At 41.5% G+C, this 25657-nt stretch overlaps 1 protein-coding gene across 2 annotated transcripts in view; it reads right to left on the bottom strand.

The window, feature by feature from the left end:
- Psma6 (proteasome 20S subunit alpha 6) overlaps positions 1 to 23668 on the bottom strand; it is a 29593-nt gene extending 5925 nt beyond the window's left edge. The window contains exons 1-4 of one of the 2 annotated variants that reach the window (XM_070026665.1): positions 23574 to 23668; positions 5382 to 5476; positions 4889 to 4970; positions 3731 to 3886 (exon numbers count right to left, since the gene is read on the bottom strand). In XM_070026665.1, coding sequence (XP_069882766.1) covers positions 3731 to 3886; positions 4889 to 4970; positions 5382 to 5476; positions 23574 to 23619 — 379 coding nt within the window. In that variant the 5' untranslated portion in view covers positions 23620 to 23668. Of the gene's footprint in view, positions 1 to 3730; positions 3887 to 4888; positions 4971 to 5381; positions 5477 to 11756; positions 11936 to 23573 lie in introns of those variants that run through there. The other variant, XM_070026663.1, reaches the window with a different exon arrangement.
- Positions 23669 to 25657: the final 1989 nt, after the last annotated feature.

The following is a 25657-nucleotide window of genomic DNA, read 5'->3' as shown; positions in this document are numbered from 1 at the left end:
GTTTATGTGGTACTGAGGAATCAAACTCAGTGCTTCATGCACACTAAGCAAGCACTCTATCACGAAGTCACATTCCCAGCCCCCACCTTTTTTTTTTATGCCAGTACCAGGGCTTGAACTCAGGGCTTAGAGCTTTTGCTCAGATTTTCAGCTCCCTTTTGGTGCTCTACCATTTGAGCCACACCTTCACATTCCTTTTGCTAGTTAATTGGCGATAATAGTCTCTTGAATTTGTCTGCCCAAACTGGCTCTGAACTGTGATCTTCTAATCTATTCTTCCTAAGATTATAGGTATGAGGAACTGTGGGGCTGACTAAAGTGACACATTAACTTGAACTCAGTTGTTCTTATTAGATCAAAGGATAAAGTAAACCTGCTGCCTTATTCATTGATTTATTACATATGATTTAGGCCAAGCACATCACACACAAGTTGTGGCTCAGTGGTAAAGTGTCTACCTCGCAAGAGAGAAGCTCTCAGTTCAAATCTCAGTACTACCAAAAAATAAATTTCAAAAGCAAAAATTTAATTCCCACACAGCATTACATAGCTTAGTTGTGTGAAGAAGCTCTCATTCCCACATCATTGTCAGTTATTTTAAAATCGCCATGCAATCGCTGCCTCCCCCCAAAAAGAAAATGAATTCCTTCAAAGCAAGATAAAAGTTACAGTAAGCTGCTCAAATCAAAAGTGGCACAAATGGGCTTAACTGAAGTGGTGAAGTAACAATATGAGATCTGTTAAAGGTGGCATGTCTTTAGCAGAAGCTGGGTGGTGGTATGAGAAAACTGAATCAAGCATCCACAGTAGAGCACGGAATACTATGCATCTTAAGTATTTATGGCTTTTCAGTGGTAGTCTCCTTAGAACCATAGGTCTCAAGGGTCTATTGTACTTTTTGTTATCTTCCTTCTCCTTTTTAAAATTTAAATATTTATTAAGGTCCCAGGGAAATAACAACAGATGGAACACATTCTGAAAATGTTTACAACTGTCTTATCTTTGTTTCTACTGATACACTATTGTATATATGATTATTTCTTTTTTTTTGTTGGTCATGGGTCTCGAACTCTGGGCCTGGGTATAGTCCCTCAGCTCTTCAGCTCAAGGCAAGTGCTCTACCAACTTGAACCACAGTGCCACTTCCGGTTTTCTAGTGGTTTATTGGAGATAGGAGTCTCACGGTCTTTCCTGCCCAGGCTGGCTTTGAACTGAGATCCTCAGATCTCAGCTCTTGAGTAGCTAGGATTACAGGCGTGAGCCACCGGCGCCCGGCTAGATTATTTCTGTTTTATACTCTAGATTTGAACCTTTTTATATAGTGTCTTACACCCTCCCCCCCAAGATACAGTATTAAGCTGTTTACTCATCTAACATCTACTAATGAGGAATTTTAAAGTTTATTTTACTGACATGCTTTATTAATGTAGATACCTGTTTTGCTTGCTTTCATTCTATATTTTATATTTGAGATATGCAAAGTATCTCTACTGCTTTACTCTAGGGCCTGGCTAGATGAGCAGGGTTTGATAGATCAAATACTTTGTACTTCCATAAAGTCACTAAGACATGAACTAGCAGAGTGCATCAAGGAACTTCAGGTGAGGGAGGAAGAGTATAAGGAGTTTACTCCTTATACTGCCTATCACTTTAGGGAGTCTGGAATTTACCTCCAAAGCTGATTAGGAATCAGTTTATGAAGAATCAACAATTAAAATTCAGTTTTATAATAATTCATGAAACAATATAGAAAGAATTATAAAGCGTAAGAAAAGGGAAAAGATGGATAAATTAGGTAGGCAGGAAAGACAATGAAAATGAAAAAGTAACAGGAGAGCAAGGAACTGATATTTGGAGGTAAAACTTGGTAACTAATCAGATGACCAAGGAAGGTGAAGGTGGGGTGAGTCTAGAAAAAAAAAGCTGAAGATGAATGTAGGAAAAGTCACGATTTTGAGTTTTGAGGTATTTGTGAGACATGGAAGAAGGGACTGGTTTATGATAATGCATGAGCAACTGGCAGGCTACATAAGTGAAGCTCTTCAAGTAGTAAAGATTATACATGCAGCTGAGTGCTGGTGGCTCATGCCTGTAATCCTAGTTACTCAGGAAGCTGAGATCTGAGGAAGCCAGCCCAGGCAGAAAAGATTGTGAGACTCTTATTTCCAATTAACCATCAGAAAAACAGAAGTGTCACTGTGGCGCCAAGTGGTAGAGCACTAGCTTTGAGCAAAACAAATTCAAGGAAAGCACCCAACCCCTGAGATTCAAACCCCAGGACCAACCAGGAAAAAAAAAAAAGAGAGGCCCGATGCTAGTGGCTCATGCCTGTAATCCTAGCTACTTAGGAAGCTGAGATTTGAGGATCGTGGTTCAAAGCCAGCCCAGGCAGGAAAGTCCATGACGTTCTTATCACTAACCAGTAAAAAGCCAGAAGTGGAGCTATGGCTCAAATGGCACAGGGCTAGTCTTGGGCAAAAAAAAACTGAGAGACAGCACTTAGGCCCCAGAACCAGCACTAAAAAAAAAAAATTAAGAACTGCCAGGCATGATGGTACATACCTGTAATTTTAGCACTTGGGTACTAAGTGAAGAAGACTGAGTTCAAGACCACGCTGTGCTACACAGTAAGACCTGTCTCACATTATTATTGTTATTGAGGGTTCCAGAGCTTGAACACAAACTCTTATTCAGCTTGCTTGCTCACTAGAGCCATGCCTATAGTTTACCACTTTTACTAGTTAGAGACAGTCTCTTGGACTTTTGAATCCCAACCCTCAGCCTACTGAGTAGCTAGGAATACAGGCTTGAGCCACTAGTATCTGACTCCAAATAGAAATATTTTTATTAAAAAAAAAAGAATAGCCAGGTGTGGGTGGTTCATGCCTGTAATCCCAGGTACCTGGGAAACTTGGGAGCAGAAAGACTCAGGTTCAAAGCCAGCCTAAATAGAAAAATTCTCAAGATGCTAAAAAATAGTCAGGGTAACCATGATCAATATACAGTGTACTCATAATCTGACTTGTGGAATTGAAACTGCTTTGTATAACTATTGACAATAAAAATAAGGCAGACATGGGTGGCTCACATCTATAATCTTAGCTACTCAGGAGGCTGAGATCTGAAGATCATGGTTTGGACCTAGCGTGGGCAAGAAAGCCTGTGAGACTCTTATCTTCAATAAACTACTCAGAAAAAAGCCGGAAGTGGCAATGTGGCTCAAGCAGTAGAGCACAAGCCTCAAACACAAAGCAGCTCAGGGACAGCTCCAGGCCCCAAGACTGGAAATAAAATAAAAGTAAATATTTTAGCTGGGCGCCGGTGGCTCACACCTTAATCCTAACTCAGGAGGCTGAGATCTGAGGAGCATGGTTCAAAGCCAGCCCAGGCAGGAAAGTCCATGAGACTCTTATCTCCAATAAACCACTAGAAAACCAGAAGTGGAGCTGTGGCTCAAGCTTAAGAGCTGAGGGATAGCGCCCAAGCCCAGAGTTCAAGCCCCACGACCGACCCTCCCCTCCCCAAAGTAAATATTTTAAAAATCAGGAAAATAAAATCTAATAGTACTTCAAGCTTAATGCCTAAAATACTAATCTGATATCTAATTTGATATCTAATCTGATATCAAATCTGATTTATTACAATGATTTTCTTTCTCTACATTATTTCCAAACCATATTCTTTAAGAATTGTAACATCAATTATTTGTAAACTTTCTAAGCATACTTACAACAACCAAGTGGCCTCATTTCAGCATTCTGTGTGTAGACTTGAGAAATATCAGCAATCCTTTTACATAGCATGTCCACAGGAATCTCATAGCCATACTTGTATTTCCAATTAGCTGCTTCGTAGCGTGCCCTCTGTACCTGGGACCTGCTGTCAGCTTATAGCAAAAGCAAAAACCAAAACCAAACAAAAACAAAATAAAAGGCTTACCTCTTTGGAAGAAGAAAATAATGAACTTTATATCTCCATCATGAACAAGTACATGCTAAGACAAGAAAAAATTTTTAAAACACGGAGCTCTATATACCACACTGCCCTTTTTTTTTTTTTTTTTTTTTGTCGGTCATGGGGCTTGAACTCTGGGCCTGGGCGCTGTCCCTCAGCTCTTTAGCTCAAGGCGAGCGTTCTACCACTTGAGCTACAGCGCCACTTCCGGTTTTCTGGTGGTTTATTGGAGATAGGAGTCTCACGGTCTCTCCTGCCCGGGCTGGCTTTGAACCGCGATCCTCAGATCTCAGCCTCCTGAGTAGCTAGGATTACAGGCGTGAGCCACCAGCGCCCGGCTTACCACACTGCCCTTTTATGCTGAGCTTTTCATCAGCAGTTAAAGTAGTTTCTATAAGCATCTAATAACCCTACCCAAAACAAACAAATAACAAAAAAGAAAGAAAGAAAACAAGGTCTAAGGAGAAAGAGTATCTTGGTCTTTGTGTTTTAGGCTTGAACATTTCTTCAAGTTCAAAAAATAAAAACCCATGTAACTGTAATCCTTCTGTAAATCAGCTGTATGATAAAAAAAAAAAAAAGATACAATAACTTAAGTTCCCCTTAAACTACTAACCATATCCAGTATCTATAAGGGAGGCCTCAGTCTAGTTTTCCTAACAAGAGCATAAAGATGTGATTCCATTATACTCATGTTTTCAAAATAGCTCACAGATAGGCATGGTAGGAACATCTGTAATCCCAGCACTTAGGAGACTGAATGCCAAGACTGGACTACACAGTGAGACCTCATCCCCCAAAACATCCACTCCCAATGCTGATAAGCTACACATACCACCTGAAAATCAGCACTAAAGGGAGCTTAAAATTAACATGAAATTTAAAATAATTTGAAGGAAGGCCTATATATCCAAGTAGACATGTAGCTGATTACCTGTCATTCCAGTCATTACACAACCAATGTTTTCAGTTATCTTGAACAAATGAGTCACTGTGCTTGAATCCAATAATTTGTCCTAATGAACAAAATAAATCAAGGTAATTTTTTATTTAAAAAAAGGCTACAGTTCTCTACAGTCTGAAAGAAACAATTACATAATAGAACTTACTAGACAAATAGTACCACCATTCATTTTAGCTAAAAGTTAATTTAAAAAATTTAAAAAGATGGCAGAAGGCTGTTTTTAGATGTTATCTGTGGGCTTACCAAACTTGTGTCAAAGTCCCAGAAGATAAAAGCCTTAGAAATCCCACTGTGCTTTGTTATAATCATTCCACAAAGTTTAATATGCCACTTCAGTCTACTCAGCTAAACTGCACATAAATGCTTAATATTAACATATGTAAGAAACAATATACCTCTATGCAATTTCATGAAAAACACTTGCAATATATAATGTAATAAGTATTTGGGCAGTATTACTTACTGGTACTTTCTTCTGTGTGACAATTACTGCACAGTCTTTCCCTCTGACAGCTACTGATGTAAGGCCACCCTGGTTAATAGCCTTGAAAGCATATTCTAGAAAACAGAAGTTTGTTTTTTCAAAATAGGTTTTTTAAAAAGGTGAAATAATTCATTGAGATTCACACAAACAAAGTCATTAAATTAAGGTCAAGTGTGGAGCTGTAACAATGAAAGTTCCCCTAATAACTAACATATGCTAATTAAAAACAAACAAACAAACAAACAAAAACAGAATAAGGTATCAGTGGTTCATGCCTATAATCCTAGCTACTCAGGAAGCTGAAATCTAAGGATTATTGTTCAAAGCCAGCCTGGGCAGAAAAGTCCCCATGAGACATCTCCAGTTAACTACCAGAAAATTGGAAGTAGAGCTGTGACTCAAAGAGGCAGACTGCTAGCCTTGAGCAAAAAAGCTTAGGGATAGTGTCCAGGTCCTGAGTTCAAGCCCCATGACTGACAAAAAAAAAAAAAAATTAAAATAAAGCTAAACTATATAAACTAATATGGAATGCTTCTCAACATATAGTCAGAATAATACACATGATAATAAACCACAGTTAAACCAACTCCATTTTCTTTCCACTTTCATTTTAGCTGCTCTTACATAGCTCTACACTTAACATTCTGTTAACCTTTGGTCAGAAACTAATTTGACCACATGTGGGTTTAACTACTGCTACGTTATTTTCATTGATTTTTCTTTTTCTTTTTGCCAGTCCTGGGCACTGTCTCTGAGCTTCTTTTTGCTCAAGGCTAGCATTCTATCACTTAAGCCACAGCGCCACTTCTGGCTTTTTCTGTGTATATGGCACTGAGGAATCGATCCCAGGGGTTCATGCATGCTAGGCAAGCACTCTACCACTAAACCACATTCCCAGCCCTTCACTTATATTTTTATATACCAAGTTGAGTTTTCTGAATCATGCCCTTTTCCAAGCTTCATGCTACATTCAACAAACATTTCATTAGTTTTCTATAACAAACTTCAGCTTGTGGATTTCTAGCTGCTGTAATCCATCTCATCAGCTAAAACACTGGAGTCAAAATAATAGCACAAAAACATGTTAAGGCTAAGGATGCAGCTCACTGGTAAAGCACTTGCCTACAGTATAGGAGGACCGAGTTTAATTCCTAGCACTGCAAAAACAAAATAAACACGCCCCCTCCTCCCTGGAAAAAAAACCATAAACAAACAATTCTGTGCCAGTAAGCAGGGCTTGAACTCAGGGCTTGGATGTTGTTTTTTCACTCAAGGCTTGAACTCTCACATTTGAGCCACAGCTCTACTTGCAGCTTTTTGCTGGTTAACTGGAGATAGTCTCATAAACTTTCCTGCCCAAGCTGGCCTCAAACTGTGATCTTCATATCTTACCCTAGAGTAGCTAGCACTTACAGGTATGAGCCACTGGTGCCTGGGTAACACAGATTTTTTTTTTGGTCAGTCATGGGACCTGAACTCTGGGCCTGGGCACTTTCCCTCAGCTCTTCAGCTCAAGGCGAGTGCTCAACCACTTGAGTGAGCCACAGCACCACTTCCAGCATTTTCTGCTTATGCGGTGCTGAGGAATTGGATGCAGGGTCTCATGCATGCAAGGCAAGCACTCTACCACTGAGCCACCTTATCAGCCCGGGTAATACAGATTTTATAATTAGAAAAAAGCAATAAAAATAATGTTAGCAAAACCCTGAATCCAAGCTACTCAGGAGGCTGAGGTGTGAGGATTGCAGTTCAAAACCAGCCCATGCAGGAATGTCTATGACAATCTTAGCTCCAATTAAGTGCACACACACGTACACACACACACGTACACACACACACACACACACACACGTACACACACGTACACACACACACACACACACACACACACACACACACACACACACACACACACACACACACACACACACACACACACACACACACACACACACACACACACACACACACACACACACACACACACACCCTAGAAGTAGAGCTGTGGCTCAAGTGATAAAGCACTAACCTTGAGCCAGAAAAGCTACGGGACAATGCCCAGGCCCTTGATTTAAAGCCCTAGGACCAGGAAAAAAAATGGTGCAGAAATGTAGAAAATATAGATTACTTGAAAGTCCAGTAATTATTACAGTTGACATGTAATAGAATATTTCAAAATTTTGTCTTCAGCTGGGTGTTAAGTGGCTCACACTGATATGCTAGCCATTTAAGAGTCTGGGATCTGGAGGACAGTGATTCAAGGCTATCCCATCTTGATAATAACTGTCTCCAAAATAACTAGCAAAAAGCAGGGCTGGAGACCTGGCCCTAAATTCAAACTCCAGTACTACAAAAAAAAAAAAAATGTCTTCAAGTTATTTCTCTAGACACTGGCTCTGAGGCCTACCTAGCCTCATCTACTCAGAATGTCACAAGTGATTAGTAGTTAAGGAAGATAGTGCTTATAAAATAAATTTCCTTTAATAGGAGCTTTTTTTTTTTTTTTGCCAGTCCTTGGCTTGAACTCTGGGCCTGGGCGCTGTCCCTCAGCTCTTCAGCTCAAGGCGAATGCTCTACCACTTGAGCCACAGCACCACTTCCAGTCTTTTCTGCTTATGTGGTGCTGAGGAATCAAACGCAGGGCCTCATGCATACAAGGCAAGCACTCTACCACTGAGCCAACTTCCCAGCCCAATTTTTTTTTTTAAATGTGTGTGCATGCTGGTTCTGGGACTAGAACTCACAGCCTAGGTGTTATCCTTGAGCTTTTTTTTGCTCAAGGTTAACACTCTACCTTTGAAGCACAGCTGTATTTCCAGGCTTGTTTTTTTTTGGGGGGGTGGGGTGGGTAGTTAATTGAAGGTAAGTGTATCATAGACTTTCCTGCCTGGGCTGGCTTTGAACCACAATCCCAGTACTGCTGGGAACTGGTAGCTCATGCCTGAAATCCTAGCTACTTGGAAGCTGAGATCAGATGATTATGGTTCGAAGTCTGCCCAGGTAGGTAAGTCCATGAGACTCTTATCTCCAATTAATCACCAAAAAGCTGGAAGTAGAGCTGTGACTCAAGTGGTACAGCCCTAGCTTAGAGCAGCAGCATTCAGAACCAGAGGTCAAACTCTCGACGCACACAAAACCAATCAGTACTGTCAAATAGGTCCTTTCTGGGGTGGGGGTTCTCATGGGAGGGAAGGTGACAGCAAGTGAATATTCATTAAAATACTTCATGTACATTTATGAAAATGGAACCAATGAGGCTTGTTGATATTGTTCTGGAAAGTGGGAATGAGAGAGAGTGATAGGGCTGTTCAAGGTAAAGTATGTATATTCAGATATGTCAAAATGAAACCCCCTTGCACAACTGATGCTAATAAAAAAATATAAAAAGATCTAAAAAAAGAGGAGATGCTCTACAATTTTCGGCACATGGTTGGTTTTTAAGTCTTTCTCCTACATCTTGGTAATACTGTCAATGTTGTCATTTATAATTACACATTTTGTTTATAATTATGGTTAGCATTGAAACTTTAAATTTATACTTTTACTTATCAACTTTAGGTTTTGTATATTTATTTTAGTGCTTGGACTCTAACACAGGCGGGCTTCAAGCATGCTAGGCAAGACTTTTTACCACTGAGCTATGCCCCAGTTCTCTACATTTGAGTCCCAACTATGGAAACCAAGGAGTAATATTCTTACCCCCCACCTTTTTTTTGGTGCTGGTACTAGAACTTGAACTCAGGGCCTGGACACTATCCTTCAGTTTTTGTCTCTCAAGGCTGGTGCTTTACCACTTGAGCCACAGCTCCATAACCAGCTTTTGGATGGTTAATTGGAAATGAGTCTGATGGATTTTCTTGCCAGGGCTTGATTTGAACCTCAATCAGAACTTAGCTCCAGAGTAGCTAGAATTACAGGCACAAGACACTGGTACCTGGTATTATTTTCCCATTAATCTTTACTTCCATCACCACTGTCCCTTGTTTTTTTAATACTTTTTTATGTTAGGTTTTTAAAAAGAGGTAGCCGAGTAAGAACTGCACCAGCATGCACGTGGTATTCAGGTAAGGGGTAGGTTTATTCATTAGACCTGCTGGGACCAGGCAAGGGTGGCACTCTACATGGCTGGGAAAGGCCTGGGAATGAGAGAGAGCTGGGAAGAGAGGAAAGAGAGAGGAAAGAGCTAGAAAAGAGCAGAGAGAGGGGTAAGAACAGTAGCACTCACGTGGTATTCAGGTAAGGGGTAGACCTGCTGGGACCAGGCAAGGTTGGCACTCCACGTGGCTGGGAAAGAGAGAGTAAAGAGAGAGAGGAGAGAGAGAAAAGAGCTAGAAAAGAGCAGAGAGAGCAGAGAGCTAGAAACGAACAGAGAGAGCTAGAATAGAACAGAGAGTGTCCCTTGTTTTTTTAATAAGAATTTTTTTCTTTTTGGTGGTTTGTACTCAGGGCCTTGTGCCTGCTAAGCAGTGCTCTACCACTGGAGCTTTGCCTTACACTACTTTTGTTATATTATTCTTCATCTGTCAAAGTTAACACCCTGCACCTTACAAACTGTTCAGATAATTCCAAAGTTTACAAACTAGTAAACACTATTTGTAATATTATGAGTATGTTATACTTCAATGAGAACAATGGATAGACACCCCCCCAAAATAAAAATATTCCACATCTGCAAAGCTACTAATATAATAGACTAAACAAAGAACCAAACAGGAATCTGATAACATTCTCTGAGCACTAAGTATGTGACAGGCACACACTAAAAACTGCACATATAATGCATCATTTAATCTCCAAAACCATCATGTAAGAAGAAATTATTATTAGCCCAATTGTACAAACAGAAACTAAGGCAAAGCTTACATACTGGGCCAGGCCAGCTAGCATGCAGCAGAGTAGGGCTCTGAATCCAGGTCTGGCTCCAGGGCTAAAACTATACTGCTTACTCATACTAATTGCACTTTCATTTTCTTAATGTTCAAAAAAGTGTGTTACTTCCAGGAATAGATTAAAATCATTGTTTAGATATTAAACTGGTTTTGATGTATTTTCTTGCCAACCTGACTAAAATGACACTATATTCAGTCTTATTCCTCACCAAATAAGCAGCATTAAAGACTGTGCCTTCTAGCCACTTCTCAAGAAAAAATATAGAGGCAAGAGAGAGGTCTAAGTGTGGCCCTTTCTGTTCACAAATTACAAGCCACAACACACTCAAAGCAGTTGTCCAAAATGTGAAATTATTTAAAACTCACGAATAAAACACTAAAACCTAAAAATCCTTGAGAAGGCAATGATTGTCTATCATCTATGATTACAATTTTCAATTGAGGTGAATTGAAAGTACTGAATTACTCAATAAGATGTCTTCCCTTGTCACATTATACACTTCATGTAGTGTGACCCAAGTTACCTTTAACACTATTAAAATTTATAAGTGGACAGAATCTCACACATGGGTCAATTCTTTGATTTTCAAGAACTGTTCTTGAATTTGGAGCCACTGATTCTTTTTTTTTTTGGTCAGGTCGTGGGGCCTGAACTCTGGGCCTGGGCGCTGTCCCTCAGCTCTTCAGCTCAAGGCTAGCACTCTACCACTTGAGCCACAGCGCCACTTCCGGCTTTTTTTCTTTTTTCTTATGTGGTGCTGAGGAATCGAACCCAGGGCCTCAGGCATGCAAGACAAGCGCTTTACCACTGAGCCACCTTCCCAGCCCCTGGAGCCACTGATTCTATCAGTCTTCCAAAGATGTCCTGAACTCTGTATATACTTGTAGCTGGTTTCTTCGTTTATCATTTTTTTTTTTTATTCTACTGGTTCCACATTCATGGTTTCCTTTAAGCTGTGGCGCCTCCGGAGGGGAGGGGTGACATTTTATCTTTTGTACTGGACCCAGCAGTGTCTGGCACACCGCTATCGGGATGCCGCTACAAATCTGCCAAGAGGGCAAGTTAACTCCACATTACCCACAAAGGAAATCAGGAAGGCGGCATTTTACTGGGAGAGTTTCGAGGAGACGACGACGACTCGGGGGCTGCACAGCTTTCTGAAGCGGCCGCAGGAAGCAGGGGCAGGCATTATGGTCCTGCCTTCGCCAACTCTTCATTGTGTCCTGGCGGGGCGGCGCTCGCCCCGAAGCCTGCCCGGTTCTCGTCTCCGCCTCCAAGCCCCCGACGCCCGCTTCCCACGGGGGGTGAGGGCACCCCCGGGCCTGCACCCGCGCCTCGGCCCTCCTCGCTGCTCACTCCCGCCCGGCTTCAGCCTGAGCTCGGACTCGCGCCACCTCTGCCTGCTCCAGGCCGAAGCATGACTGAGCAGTTCGGAAGGACCGCAAGCAGACCCGGTTCACTCACCTACTTGGTAGAGCCGGCCCTCGGGCGAAAAAATGGTAATGTGGCGGTCAAAACCGGCGCTGGAACCACGGGACATATTGGTCCGCCGCTACTTGAAACTGTCTTACCGCCCGAAGCTCCCGCACCAGGCTTACAAACCTCTCCCGGAAGTTGCTGCGGAGAGTGCTTCCGGGGCACCCGCTGGGCTGCTTCCGTTCTCGTTTCGCCGAAGTTAACAGACCTCGCGGTGGTGGTCAAGAGAAGAGAGTCGTAAGGTTCCGCCCCCTGTAGGGGGCGGGGCACTGAAGGCCGAGGCTCTTGGCAGTACGCATGCGTCCGGCGTGCTTCTGCTGTGTTTTGCATGCAGGAGGTGAAATTTGCGTCCAGGCGTTTTTAGGTCTTTCTTGTGGAGAATAACTTGATTAAAGCAAGAACGGAAAAAGCTCCTCGGGGACTCGGTAATGACTTGCCTGTGTGGGTGAGCTAAGAGGACGGTGTAATCAGCACGTCTGTCGTTCGTCTTGGCGCCTCGGGTCAGTTCATCCTGTCCCACCTGCGTGCTGCTGGCTGCTGTGTCCAAACCTTCCCTCCGACCCGCGGAGGCCGGTGCAGCCACGGCGCACTCCAGGCGCTGGGAGAGCTTAAAGGACCTGCCGATTTTCAACAACAAGAATTGCTTTATGTCTGGCAGTAGCTTCCTCTGTACAGCAACGTGGTGTTTCTTTTTTTTGTTCTAAACTTGAAATTGAGGCTGAAATATTGGTAATAGGGAAATCTTGAGGTTAAGCAGCTTTGATTCATCATAACCCGTGAGATCCGATGGGATAAGAGCTTATAGCAGGTTAGTGTTGGATGAATTTAATGAGAATAATTTCTAATAGGCAAGGTAGCTCTAGGAAAACAAGTGGGTTTTCAAATACAGTCGTGTCTATTTTTGCTTTTCCCCAAGGTATATTTCTATTCAATGAAAAACATGGTTGTTAGCCTCCCTGGATACACGCATGTAAAAATGGTTTGTGCACCACACCAAGATTTGTACTTCAATGTTTCTTTAATAACTGAAATGGGAGTTTAGCTGAGCAAAAAAGATCAAGGACAGCATTCAGGTCCTGACTTCAAGCCCCAAGACTGGCATCCTCTTCCTCCAAGAAAAAGGATGATGAAATTTACCAGGTAACATAACAATGGAATCACTTATTCTAAGATGAATTTTGAGTGAATCTTAACTATTTAAACTGTAAATACCTGTCATGTTAAAACACTCATTGTATCTGTTATCAGATATGCCTGCACTCATGTCTGGGTCATGTACTATCTTTCACTTGCTTTACTAGTAACTTTTCTTGCTCTCTCTAAAAAAAAAAAAATCTGAGTTTAAGGGCTGGGAAGGCAACTCAGTGGTAGAGTGCTTGCCTTGCATGTATGAGACCCTGGGTTCCATTCCTCAGCACCACATATGCAGAAAAAACCTGAAGTGGTGCTGTGACTCATGTGGTAGAGCACTAGCCTTGAGCTGAAGAACTGAGGGACAGCACCCAGGCAGAGTTCAGTCCTCATGACTGGCAAAAAATAAATTAAAAAAATATATTTTACGATTCCATAGAAGAACCCCCAATTCCCAATTTCTCAAGTTAAAAAAAATAAATTTCTTGTTAAAAATGCTTTTTTCTTAAGGGTCTGGGCACTGTCCCTGAGCTTTTTTTGGGGGGGAGGGGTCAGTCATGGGACTTGAACTCTGCCTGGGCACTGTCCCAGAGCTCATGTCACTGTGACATGAGTCACAGTGCCACTTCCAGCTTTTTCTGTTTATGTGGTGCTAAGGAATTGAACCCAGGGCCTCATGCATGGGAGGCAAGCACTCTACCACCGAGCCACCTTCCCAGCCCTAAAGTTCTATTTTATTAACCTCCAAACAAAAATACAAAACTAAAACAGCTAAGAAAATGCCAAGAACATCTCTGCAACACAGGGTACTTTCCAGCTTCAATTCCCAAGTGTACTGATAAGAGCTGTCTCTTCTGGTTCAAGTTTCTACTACCAGGATCAACTCTGGACCTTTTAAGTACTTCTGTCTGGTTGATGAGGGTTGGTACACTGTAATCTGTATGGCTTGCCTGAATAGTCATGAATAAAAGGTTCTCTGGACTTCAGGAGAATAAACTTACATAGTCCCTTTGCTTCAACAACCTGCTGTATTCCAATAGCTCCCAAATTTAGGTCTCCTGCCGGTCACGTCTTTGGAAGTAAATCTTGATCCATTCACAACTCTTGATATCATTTCTATTTAGAGCAACATCTCATTGGCTTGTTTTCTGTCTGGATTTCCTTTGATCTCCCCCCACAATATTCTGAACAAATTCTGGTATTTAGATTGATATTGGAAGCTGTTAACAAATTGGCTTGTTTCTTCAACTTCCGTACTCCACAAGCACTCCTCTGAGCAACACTGACTGGTCACGCCCCAAGTTCCCCTGTACTCCTCTCTCATGTAAGGACCACTAATTCCCATTTTACAAGGTGTGCAAATCTGCCTGTCTATATCTATATGATATGTTCAGCACATATAATTTGAAATTTTTTTTTTAAGCCTGGACCAGAGTATGGCGCTTTTTTTCTCCTGCCCCCATAGAACTGGGGATTGAACCTAGGACTTTGGTAAGCACTCTACCACAGAACTACACCACTTTTGTAGGTAAATTATTGGCAGTTATACGATGATTTTTTTTTTTTTGGTTCAGTCGTGGGGCTTGAACTCTAGGCCTGGGCACTGTCCCTCAGCTCTTCAGCTCAAGGCAAGCACTCTACCACCTGAGCCTCAGAGCCACTTCTGGCTTTCTGATGGTTAATTGGAGATAAGAGTCTCATGGAGTTTCCTGTCTGGGCTGGCTTTGAACTATGATCCTCAGATCGTGAGCCACAGGCACCGGCAATTATATAATTTTTTGAGCCAGTCCTGAGGCTTGAACTCAGGGACTGGGCACTATCCTTGAACTTTTGTGCTCAAGGCTAGTGCTCTACCACTTTGAGCCATAGTGCCGTCTCCAGTTATATTAATTGACTTAAAAATTGAGTTGTGCCAGACACTGGTGGCTCATGCCTATAAATCCTAGCTACTCAGGAGGCTGAGATCTGAGGATCATGGTTCAAAGTCAGCCTGGTCAGGAAAGTCTGAGAATTATCTCCAAAAAATTAACCACCAGAAAAAGAAGTGGTGCTGTGGCTCAAAGTGGTAGAGCGTTAGCCTTGAACAAAACAGCTTAGGGACAGTGCCAGGCCCTGAGTTCAAGCCTCATGACAAAAAAAAAAGAAGAAAAAATTGAGTATGTCTGGACTTCATCAAAGAACAGTGGGGCAGAGGCCGGGTGTTTGCCATCTCTGTATTACTACCCTTCATGGGTGACTTGGTTCATCATAGTTCAATAAATGAACTATTGAATTGAACTGAAAAGCTTAGAAAGGGAAAAAGGGAGAAATATTTTCATAACTATAATCCTTTGCTTCCCAAGTAGACAAGACTCGACCATAAGTTGTTTCCTTTCCCCTAGCCTGTAGGGCTGTGAGGATATTTCCCAAAATCATCTCCTGAGGAGGCTGTATTTAAAACTGTGAAAGCACTATAGGATTTTGAATGATATGTACCTTTTAATACGCAAGAAATCCTCACTGGCAAACAGGGTTGATGGCAGAGCTGCTCTAGCAAAGTCCTAGAAGCATGGTCAGTCCTTAACAAAAAGCAGCTCTGTTTCTGGGAGTTGGAAGTTAGAAGCAGAACTTTCCTACCACATGGAGTTATGCTATGCCAGGTGCAAACTTGGGCAGGCTATATATAATATTGGGGTAGTTGTAATGCTGAAAAGAGATGGCTACAATGCTTTGGGGAGCTTTATTACCCAAGCAAGATTGATTGCTGGTATTTCCTCTTGCTCCCCAGGTGAGTTTAAGAATTAAGCTCTTGCTGCCTTTGAGAAAAGACCATTGTAGTAAAAGACAAATATACTTTGACATGATTAATTAAACAGGACTCTTAAACATTCACCCACTGAGAACAATGGATGATGTTCTTAGGCAAGGATCACAAGGTCCCAATAGCTATGTATATATCATCATATAAAATGATGCTATTGAAAGAAACTCCAAGAAATGGAAACAAGAGGTTTTTTATTGTACTATTTTCAGTTATTTTTTCTTTGTTTATTTCCTGTTGTCACTGTTTTTGATTTCTGTACCCCTTGTCTTGTATATGAGATTATCTGATTGGGGAGGGGAAGGGAAGCACAGAAATGGTAGGACAAAGGGTGAACCAATTCAGCAGTGATACTCACTAGACACTATGTCGGAAATGAACTGTGCAGCTTGAGGGTAAGGGTTGGAAAGAGGAAAACTGGGATAAAACGGAGGGAGTGACACTGTTCAAAAAGAAATGTACTCATTACCTGACTTATGTAAGGGTAATTCCTCTGTATCACTTTTACAATAAAATTTAAATAAAAAGAAAAAAAATACTAAAGTAAACTTCCGGGAAGGAATCAACTTCATTTTCCATATAAATATATGTTGAAAGCCAGACTTAAATCTCAGTATGCTTGAGGGGTTATAGCCGCATCTTACGCAGATTGTCTTACTCAACAGTTTATACTCAAGCCAAACAGCCTACTATGAAGTAAGCATTAGCTCACTCATAGGATATACATTCTTACTACTTAGGCCTGTTATGTTTGTTTTGCTTCATTTGTAAAGATTTGTGACTAAATGAGAAATCCAAGATTGAGATTTTTCCACACAGGCAAATAAATCCCTCTGGGATATCTTTGGGAAAGACAAACCTTTGCTGATTCCATCAGCCGGGGAAATCCCCTGGAAGCCTGGACAGCGGCTGAATCCTCAGCCAGGCGGACTTCCCCTTGGTTGGGGAGCTTTCACTGAAGTCTGGGCACCAGTACTCTCCAGCACTCCTGCAGCTTTAGCACAAGTGTGTGGGGCAGACCTGCTATGTCAGAGCGGAAAGTTTGATCTTCCTCTGTATGGGGACACTGAGTTAAACTTTTTTGAAATGACTTTCTGGGTTTTTGAAAACTTTCAGAGATGACTTGACATCTTGTGAGTCTTGGAAAATCTCCCGGGGGGGAGGGGGGGGCCTCTAGTTGGCAAAGCCCACACTCTCCCTTGTGATGTATCTGTGTAAGAAAGTGGAAGGTAGGGGTTACCCACAAGGCAAAGGGTAAAAAGTCTTAGAATAGCTTTTCAGTGACTTCAGACATGCTAAATCACATGGTGTTTTAAGGGCAAGATAAGAATTTATCTTTTAAGATGTTCTGCTGGCAGTTTCAATGGACCAGAGAACAATAATAATGAGAAAAAAAAAAAACCCAAGACCTGTATTTCCAGGTTATTAGCAGGTATAGAAATTCACAGGTGTTTACCTGTGAATTGACCAGAAACACTGGTGATACAGTATCTTAGAAGAGTTGTAATTTCCTGACATTAAAGGGACCCAAAAGACAGTCTATGGCCATGACACAGTGAGGGATGGCTGAAGTGTGAGAGGGAAGTAGGTCTCTCCTGACTTCTGGCTAGCAACCTAACCATATTCCTTCCTTCCTTCTTTCCCTCCTTCCCCACTCCCTTCCCTCCCTTCCCTCCTTCCTTCTTTCCTTCCTTTTTTTTTTTTTTTGGGTCGGTCGTGGGGCTTGAACTCTGGGCCTGAGCCCTGTCCCTCAGCTCTTCAGCTCAAGTATAGTGCTCTACCACTTGAGCTACAGCGCCACTTCCGGTTTTCTGGTGGTTTATTGGAGATAAGAGTTTCAAGGACTTTCCTGCCAGAGCTGGCTTTGAACCATGATCCTCAGATCTCAGCCTCCTGAGTAGCTAGGATTACAGGTGTGAGCCACCAGCACCCAGCTCTTCCTTCCTTTCTTTTACAGAATCTTTTTTCAGATTAATCTCAGTCCTGCAATTCTTTTCTACAGTTTAATACTTGTGCTTGGCTACCTAGGAGTCAGACTAGAAGGAGAAAAAAAGTTATCTCTCTGTACTCTAATTCTATTGTTTACAAGTAAAGGAGGGTCACAATATAGGCTGGGGTGTGATTTCTGTGACTTACACAGGCAACTTTATTTTTCTTCTATTTATGAGCCTTTCAAATCCCTACCTGACCAGATCAAAATAATACTCTCCAGCCCATAATTTCTGTATCTCTCCTTCCAGTACCATGCTGGGTGGAATATAGTCTGTATCGACATACACGTCACAAAAATATTTATATCCTTTCTCCTCTACCCATTCTATGTCTGGATTCTTTCAGCTAGGCCACCAAACTGATAAAGGCTGCCTTTAGCTTTGAAAAGGCAAGTTAAAGCTTTTTTTTTTCTCTTTCTCTACTCTCTTTCTTCTTTCTTTCCTCCTTTCTTTCTCTTTCTTTTTTGGTGCCAATGCTGGGGCTTGAACTCAGGGCCTAGGCACTGTCCCTGAGCTTCTTTTGCTCAACGCTAGCTGGTACTCTACCCCTTGAGCCACAGTACCACTTCCGGCCTTTTCTGTGTATGTGGTACTGAGGAATCAAACCCAGGGCTTCATGTATGCTAGGCAAGCAATCTACCACTATGCCACATTCCCAGCCCCATGGTGGTTTTTAATACACAACCTCCCCTGAAGCCCTGGAAGAATTCCAACTACACTGGAAGCCCTGTAGAACTCCAAAGGACAGCAATATTTCAGTGAAAAGTAAGATGGGGAAGGAAGATGAGGTTCTGAACTTTGAACATAGGTTTTGCTCTGAGTAGAAGCAGAACTAGATTTGAATTTGAGCTTTGCCACAGACAGCCCAGTGAGTAGCTAGGATTATAAGCATGAGGCACCATGCCAGGCTGAACTTAGTTTCTCTTTGTCAAAGGAGAAAATACTGGTGAATAAGAGCTGGATTGTTGACTATTTTGCTTTGATCTATTTCTAGTAAAAAATGAAAGCAAGTTCTGCATAGACTTGTGCTGTATGTACATGTTATTTTTCAGAAGTGAAACTCTGGCTTCTTAATTTGGAAAGTAGCCAATTCTTACCTACACCTTGTCCACATACACATTCTCATCCAGGAACGTGGACAGGGAAATGGAACTTGCAAACATCACAAGCATGGTGCTTTCCTGTATCTCAGGATCTTTATGATTTTCTCTTTTCATGCTGGTCCAGCAGCTTGAACTCAGGGCTTGGGAACTGTCCTTGAACTTTTTTTTTTTGCTCCAGGGTAGTGACCTGCCGCTTGAGCCACATCTCCACTTCCAGCTTTACTTTTTCTCCCCAGTAGTTAATTGGAGAATCTTATGGGGTGTGTCTCCCACACTGCTTAGAGTGTGCCCCTGCTTTTCTACTTGTCTGCTTGCTTGCTTGCTTACTAACTCAATAAAGTAACATAAATGTCTCAGGTACTTTCCTGCCTGGGATGGCTTTGAATTGTTGACCCTCAGGTCTCAGTCTTATGAATAGTTAGGATTATAGGCATGAGCCACCAGTACCAGATTTTTATAAATCTTATGTGGATTTTATTCCCTCTGCTCCTCTCCACCATGCTCCTTGATCAAGTGTGGGGAAAGGTAGGTACAGAACTGGCCAGGCACCAGGAGAGTCAAGAACAGAAAGGAAGTAAGACTCAACAGCCTTCCCTTCAGCCTAGATACACTTCCTCTTTCTTGAGGTTTCCTCATTGGCTTCCTCTAATTCTTAATTTCTTACCACAAAATTAAATCATCTTGGATGCTCAGTAGAACAAGTCCTCTTGGGGTAATTGGAGGGAGAGAAACAATGAAAGTAAAGTTGTAAAAAAAATTTCTTTTGGCAATACTAGAGGTTTGCACCTAGTACCTCGTGGATACTGCTGAGCCACACTTCCAGTCTTGTTTAATTTTCCACTAGATATTTTTAGGATAGGGTCTCACTTTCCACCCAGATGTGCCTAATTTGCAATCTGCCTGAAAAGTCAAGCTTCCCATTGGTGCTGGGCTCATAGGCATAAACCATTGTACGCTTCCTTTTCATTGAGATGCAATCTAGTATATTCTGCTGCCTCAGCTGGCCTGGCACCAAGTTCCTCCTAAGCTCAGCCTTCCTTGGATGTAGTCTGAAAAGATGTGTGACAAACACGCCCAAAACATGGGTTAAGAAGGAGTCTTGAATTTTTCTGTCCTGGCTACTTTCCAAATAGCCCCCATTCTCAGCCTTCCAAGTGGCCAGGATTACAGGATGAGCCACTGGTGCCTGGCTAAATTTATGATAATTTCCTTCCTTCCTTCCTTCTTTCCTTCCTTCCTTCCTTCCTTCCTTCTTTCCTTCCTTCCTTCCTTCCTTCCTTTCTTTCTTTCTTGCTTGCTTGCTTGCTTCCTTCCTTCCTTCCTTCCTTCTTTTCTTTTTGCCAGTCCTGGGGCTTGAACTCTAGGCCTGGACATTGTCTCTGAGTTTCTTTTGTCAAGGTGAATGCTCTACCACTTGAGCCACAGTGCCACTTCTGGTTTCTTTCAGTAGTTTATTGAAGATAAGAGTCTCAGCACCCAGCTGGTTTATGATTATTTTTAACCAGTATTTTCTTTCATTAACTTAGGAACTAGTTCTTAAAGAATCTAGTTGTTGGGCTGGGAAGGTGGCTGAGTGGTAGAGTGCTTACCTTGCATGCCTGAGGCCCTGGATTCCATTCCTCAGCACCACATAAGCAAAAAGAAAAAAGCCAGAAGTGGCGCTGTGGCTCAAGTGGTAGAACGCTAGCCTTGAGCTGAAGAGCTGAGGGACAGCGCCCAGGCCCAGAGTTCAGGCCCCATGACCAGACCAAAAAAAAAAAAAAGATTCCAGTTGTTGATGGGAAACCAAGGGAATGTTCCAGTTTTATCTTCTACTTATTTTTTTGTTTGCTTTAACTGTATTTTTTTTGTCTTTTTTTTTTTTTGCAGGGGGGGGTCCCAACGTGGGGCCTGAACCCTGGGCCTGCGCGCTGTCCCTCAGCTCTTCAGCTCAAGGCTAGCGCTCTACCACTTGAGCCAGAGCACCACTTCCAGCTTTTTTTCTTTTTGCTTATGTGGTGCTGAGGAATCGAACTCAGGGCCTCCTGCATGTAAGGTAAGTGCTCTACCACTGAGCCACCTTCCCAGCCCTTGTCTTTTCTTTTTTGGTACTGAGGATCGAATCTAGGACATTACACTTGCTAGGCAAGTGCTTTGTCACTGAGCTACATCCCAGCCCATTTTCTACTTGTTTTAAAATTACTTGATAGACCTGAGCTCCAAGATTTACTCCAAATGCATTTCATCCATAGTGGTAAAACAAGTCAAGTTTCAAAAAGCCATCAGAAACAGCAAATTTGAACATTAAAATATTCAAAAGGCTACAACTCTACACAGCAAGTCTTATTGCAGTTACCACAGTGCCATGTATACAGTGGATGCCTAATAAATTTCTAATTCATTTAAGATAAGATGGGAGAAAGTTGTTAAATAAAAATGACTATGGGGCATGATATTGAGAAATTATTATTATTTTTATTACTATTATTATTATTATTTTCTGGTCATGAGGCTTGAACTCAGCCTGGGTGCTATTCTTGAGTTTTTCTGCTCAAGGCTAGATCTCTACCAGTTTCAGCTATAGCTCCACTTCCAGTTTTCTAGTGGTTAACTGAAGATAAGATTCTCACGGACTTTCCTGCCTAAGCTGACTTTGAACCACATTCCTCAGATCTCAGCCTCCTAAGTGGCTAGGAATTCAGGCAGAGCTACCAGTGTCTGACAAAGAAATTGTTTCTTAAGGATCAATGAGGGATCAAATGCCACAGACTGTAATACTGGGTGAGCCAGCACACACACAAAACACCAAGGACCAAGAGGGGAATTTACTGAAAGGAGAAGTGAGCATAAGAGGTAAAAATAAGGAAGAGATTTTCAAGAGACTTCTCCAAAGTACTTCAACATTTACTGAGCCTCTGCTATGGGAAAGAATCTGGGCTAGCTGCTCTGTGAGATAGATGAACCACCTGGATTCCTTTACTCTTAGCGGTAGGATGAAAGATGGATCAGATTCTCATTTTCAATTAACCAGCAAAAAGCTGGAAATGGAGCTGTAGCTCAACCAGTAGAGTGCTAGCCTTAAGCACAAAAGCTCAGGGACAGTGCCCAGGCCCTGAATTCAAGCCCCAGGAAATCCCCCTACCCTCTCCCCTCCCCCCATCTCTCCTCACACACACACACATACAAGTTAAGAAACAATGACACTAGAATATTCATGGAGCTGAAATTTGTGGTAATACTGGCAGTAAGAGAAAAAGATGTTCTATTGACATTTTAAAGTACAAGTTGTTCTATATATTTCCTCCCATAAACTTTGTGTAGAAAAACAAAGGGAACCACATGATTTGTTTTACAAAGTAAAATGTTATCTGTGTTCTCTCCAAAAACATGGTTTGACTAGAGTTTATTTCTTTTGGATCTGAAGATTAGAGGACCTGACTTAGAAACAACTCATTTCATGAAGAATCTGACCACGGCTGCCAGGAGGGACTAAGTTGCTAAAGGACATGACCCTTAATTTGAGCCAAAAGCTCTTATCAGGAAGACAGTTTCCTGGAGCAAGAATTTCCTCCTGGAGACAAGCAAACCTTGAGTTGAAGGTTGAGTATACAGCATTTCATGAGATTAGTATTTTATATTATACAGTAGTGCCCTGGTCTAAACTAGTTGACTCTTTATGAATTTACATTATTATGGTTATATAATAGTACAAGGAATAAGTGATAGGACTCTTGTAAGAACAATGAAAACTTTACATTTTCTGTCAGGTTAAGAAAAAGGTATTAGGCTGGTTGTGCTTGCCTATAATGTTCTCCACTTGGGAGACTGAGGATACATAGTAAGACCATATTCCAAAATACTTAATTAAAACATGTTACAAAAGACTTTATGAAAATGATTTTTTAAGGGGCATGTCTGAGCCTAGTGCAGTGGCTAATGACTATAATTCTATCTACTCAGGAAGCTGAGATCTGAGGATCATGGCTCAAAGCCAGTCTGGGCAGGAAAGTCCATGAGACTTATCTATAATTAACCACCAAAAAGCCAGAAGTGGACGTGTGGCTTAAGTGGTAGAGTGCCAGCCTTGAGTAATGATGCTAAGGGAGTGTGCCTTGAATCCCAGTACTAGCATAAACACACACACACACACACACACACACACACACACACACACATATACACACACACAAAGGGTATATATATTCAGAAAAATGATCATATAATATATGAAAACTTAATAGCTTATAGAACTTTGTGTAACTACTCAATAATAAAACAGAAATAATTTTATAAAAACTTTAATATATCAGACTGTTTGAGCTATGGAACAGAGCAAAGAAAGAAAACCTTACCATATGCTGTTGACTCATACCTGCAATCTTAGCCACCTGGAAAGTTCAGAACAATAGGATCTAGGTTCAAATCCATAAATTTGAGGCCCCTATCTCAATCCACAGCTGGTCACAGGAATGAATATCTGTTATCCTAGTTCCATAGGAAGTACAGAGAGGCCAATTAAGGTCCAGACTGGACCCTATTCAAATATGTACATGAGACCTTATTCAAATAATAATGAAGGGCTGGGAATGTGGCTCAGGTAGTAGATATCCTGCCCACTATATACAAGGCCCTGAGTTCATTTCTTAGTACAAAAAAAAAAAAAAAAAAAAAAGGAAAGAAAAACTTTGTTTCAAGGCAAGGTTACTGGAAAAAAGGAAGAAAATTCAAGAGTGATTTACTTCCAAAGAACCAGTAATACATTATGTCTTAGGCAATAGGTCTGGGTGGGTAAGGGACTTACTTTTCTGGCGACTTGCCATAGCCACTGCCAGAGGGATCTGTTTCATAGAGGTAGAATTTCCACCCCTTTCTCCCAGCCTAGGACTCTATTCTACCCCAGAATGGCCAAGCAGACAGAATTATTAAAGAGTTCCATAGGTACCTATCAGGACGCTGACATTCCATTCTGATGACATCATAGAAACATAAAAGATCTCCTTTAATATATTTGAAATATTTAAATGTGGACTGAATTTGATAATAATTGAAAGAGATGAGGCAATCTGATGTTCTCTTGAAAACAAATCTATTTCTTCAACACTAGAAATTAAAGCTCCTACCAGTGATTTCTTAGTATTTTTCTTGGGCTAGATTTAAAATAGCACCAAAGAGATAACTGGGGTAGGCATTTCAATGTGGTTGGAAGACTCCCTACCAATTTTTTTTTTTTGTCAGTGATCAAAAAAACTTCTCCAAGTTAATATTTCTAACAAATTATCATGGCTATCATAATAACTCAATCTATTAGATAAGAGTGTACTTTTAAGTGACCTCTGATAGCAAAACTATTTCTGGCTACCATCAATGAATGGCCAGATTAACTGTCTTCCTGTTTATTTCCATTCCCAGTTGAATCCAAGTTGTGTATGAAGTATTCTAGAATCTCTAGGAAGTGCTTATCAGATCAAATACTGCCAACAAAGAACAAATGGGAGCTTCAAGAAATCTTCAAACAGCATTAAATGGAGATGATGAGAGAAAGGATCATTTTTCAGGATCACATTTACTCATCTGTGTTCTTACCTCTTGTGTTTTCTTTTATTCCATTATTTTCTATGGCTTCTAAGTAGATCTCTCAGTGGATCTCTGAAGAGTCTTAAGCAGATTTGTCATTGGCTGGGACAGGGCAAGGAGAAGTTGATCTTTGTGCATTTCTTCCCACTATCAAGGTACTTCATTTACTTCCTTTCCTCGTCTGCTTCCCTCCTACCTCCTGCCAGGCTGTACAAATACTCCATTTCTCATTATTCCTCATCCTATCATGCTATCCCCACTTTGCATGCAGAAATAGAAATACAGTGAAATATGTCTTAACTTGCCAATATTTAAAAAAGTATGTTCCTGAAACACTTGGGTATGGTTCTACTTTAAAAATACCTGAAATTCTGGGGCTGGGAAGGTGGTTCAGTGATACAGCACTTGCCTGGCATGCTTGAGGCCCTGGGTTCGATTCCTCAGCACCACGTAAGCGGAAAAAAAAAAAAAGAAAGAAAGCCGGAAGTGGCATTGTGGCTCAAGTGCTAGAGTGCTAGCCTTGAGCTGAAGAGCTGAGGGACAGGGCCCAGGCCCAGAGTTCAGGCCCCAGGACTGGACCCCCCAAAAATATCTGAATTTCAAATTTTACTTGGACTCTTGTGTCTTTGGCAACCCTGCTCTCTCTTTAGGGGCTACAGGAGGCTCTACTCTGGGCTGAGAATTTGATCTGCTTCTATTTCAATCTTGAAAAAAGGCCAAAATCTGAATACCACCATTCCATCCCAGTGGACTATGCTCCCATCTTCCAGTTCATTTTCATGAGATCTCCCTTACACATTTTTAAGTCTTCCAACTCCAAACAGATGAATAACTGACAAAATACCAGCTCTAGACTCCATTTAGCTTTGCCTCAGTCATTGCCCAAATTTTTATTTTCACTAAATGAAGGTAAGATTCCCTAAGATACACCAGAATTCAGGCACCTACATAAAATACCTTTGGTTTCCATTCCTGCTTTGTAATGAAGCTAGCAGGAGCTCAATGTGGTGCCATGTACCCATCTTATAGTTCCAACTAGGAGGGAGTGAGGTAGGCAGATCACTTAAGCACAGGAGCTCCAGACCAGCCTGGGCAACATGGGCAGATCCAAGACATGAGTCTCAATAGACAAACAAACAAACAAGAAGTTATTATAGAAGAGGTCTAATGTACACAGTTAGACACTTACTAGAACCTTAGGGCAGTTAAAAATAAGTGAAAAACCTACATATCTAAGGAAGCAGTAACTACATTTAAGTGCAAACTTAAGGTAAAACATCTATTTAATATGAAGAATAAAACACCTCAGAT

This window comes from Dipodomys merriami, unplaced genomic scaffold (genome assembly GCF_024711535.1).
Source record: "Dipodomys merriami isolate MVZ:Mamm:240054 unplaced genomic scaffold, mDipMer1.0.p SCAF_1, whole genome shotgun sequence".
Lineage (NCBI taxonomy): Eukaryota > Metazoa > Chordata > Mammalia > Rodentia > Heteromyidae > Dipodomys > Dipodomys merriami.
This window is presented reverse-complemented; position numbering and strand designations above follow the sequence as displayed.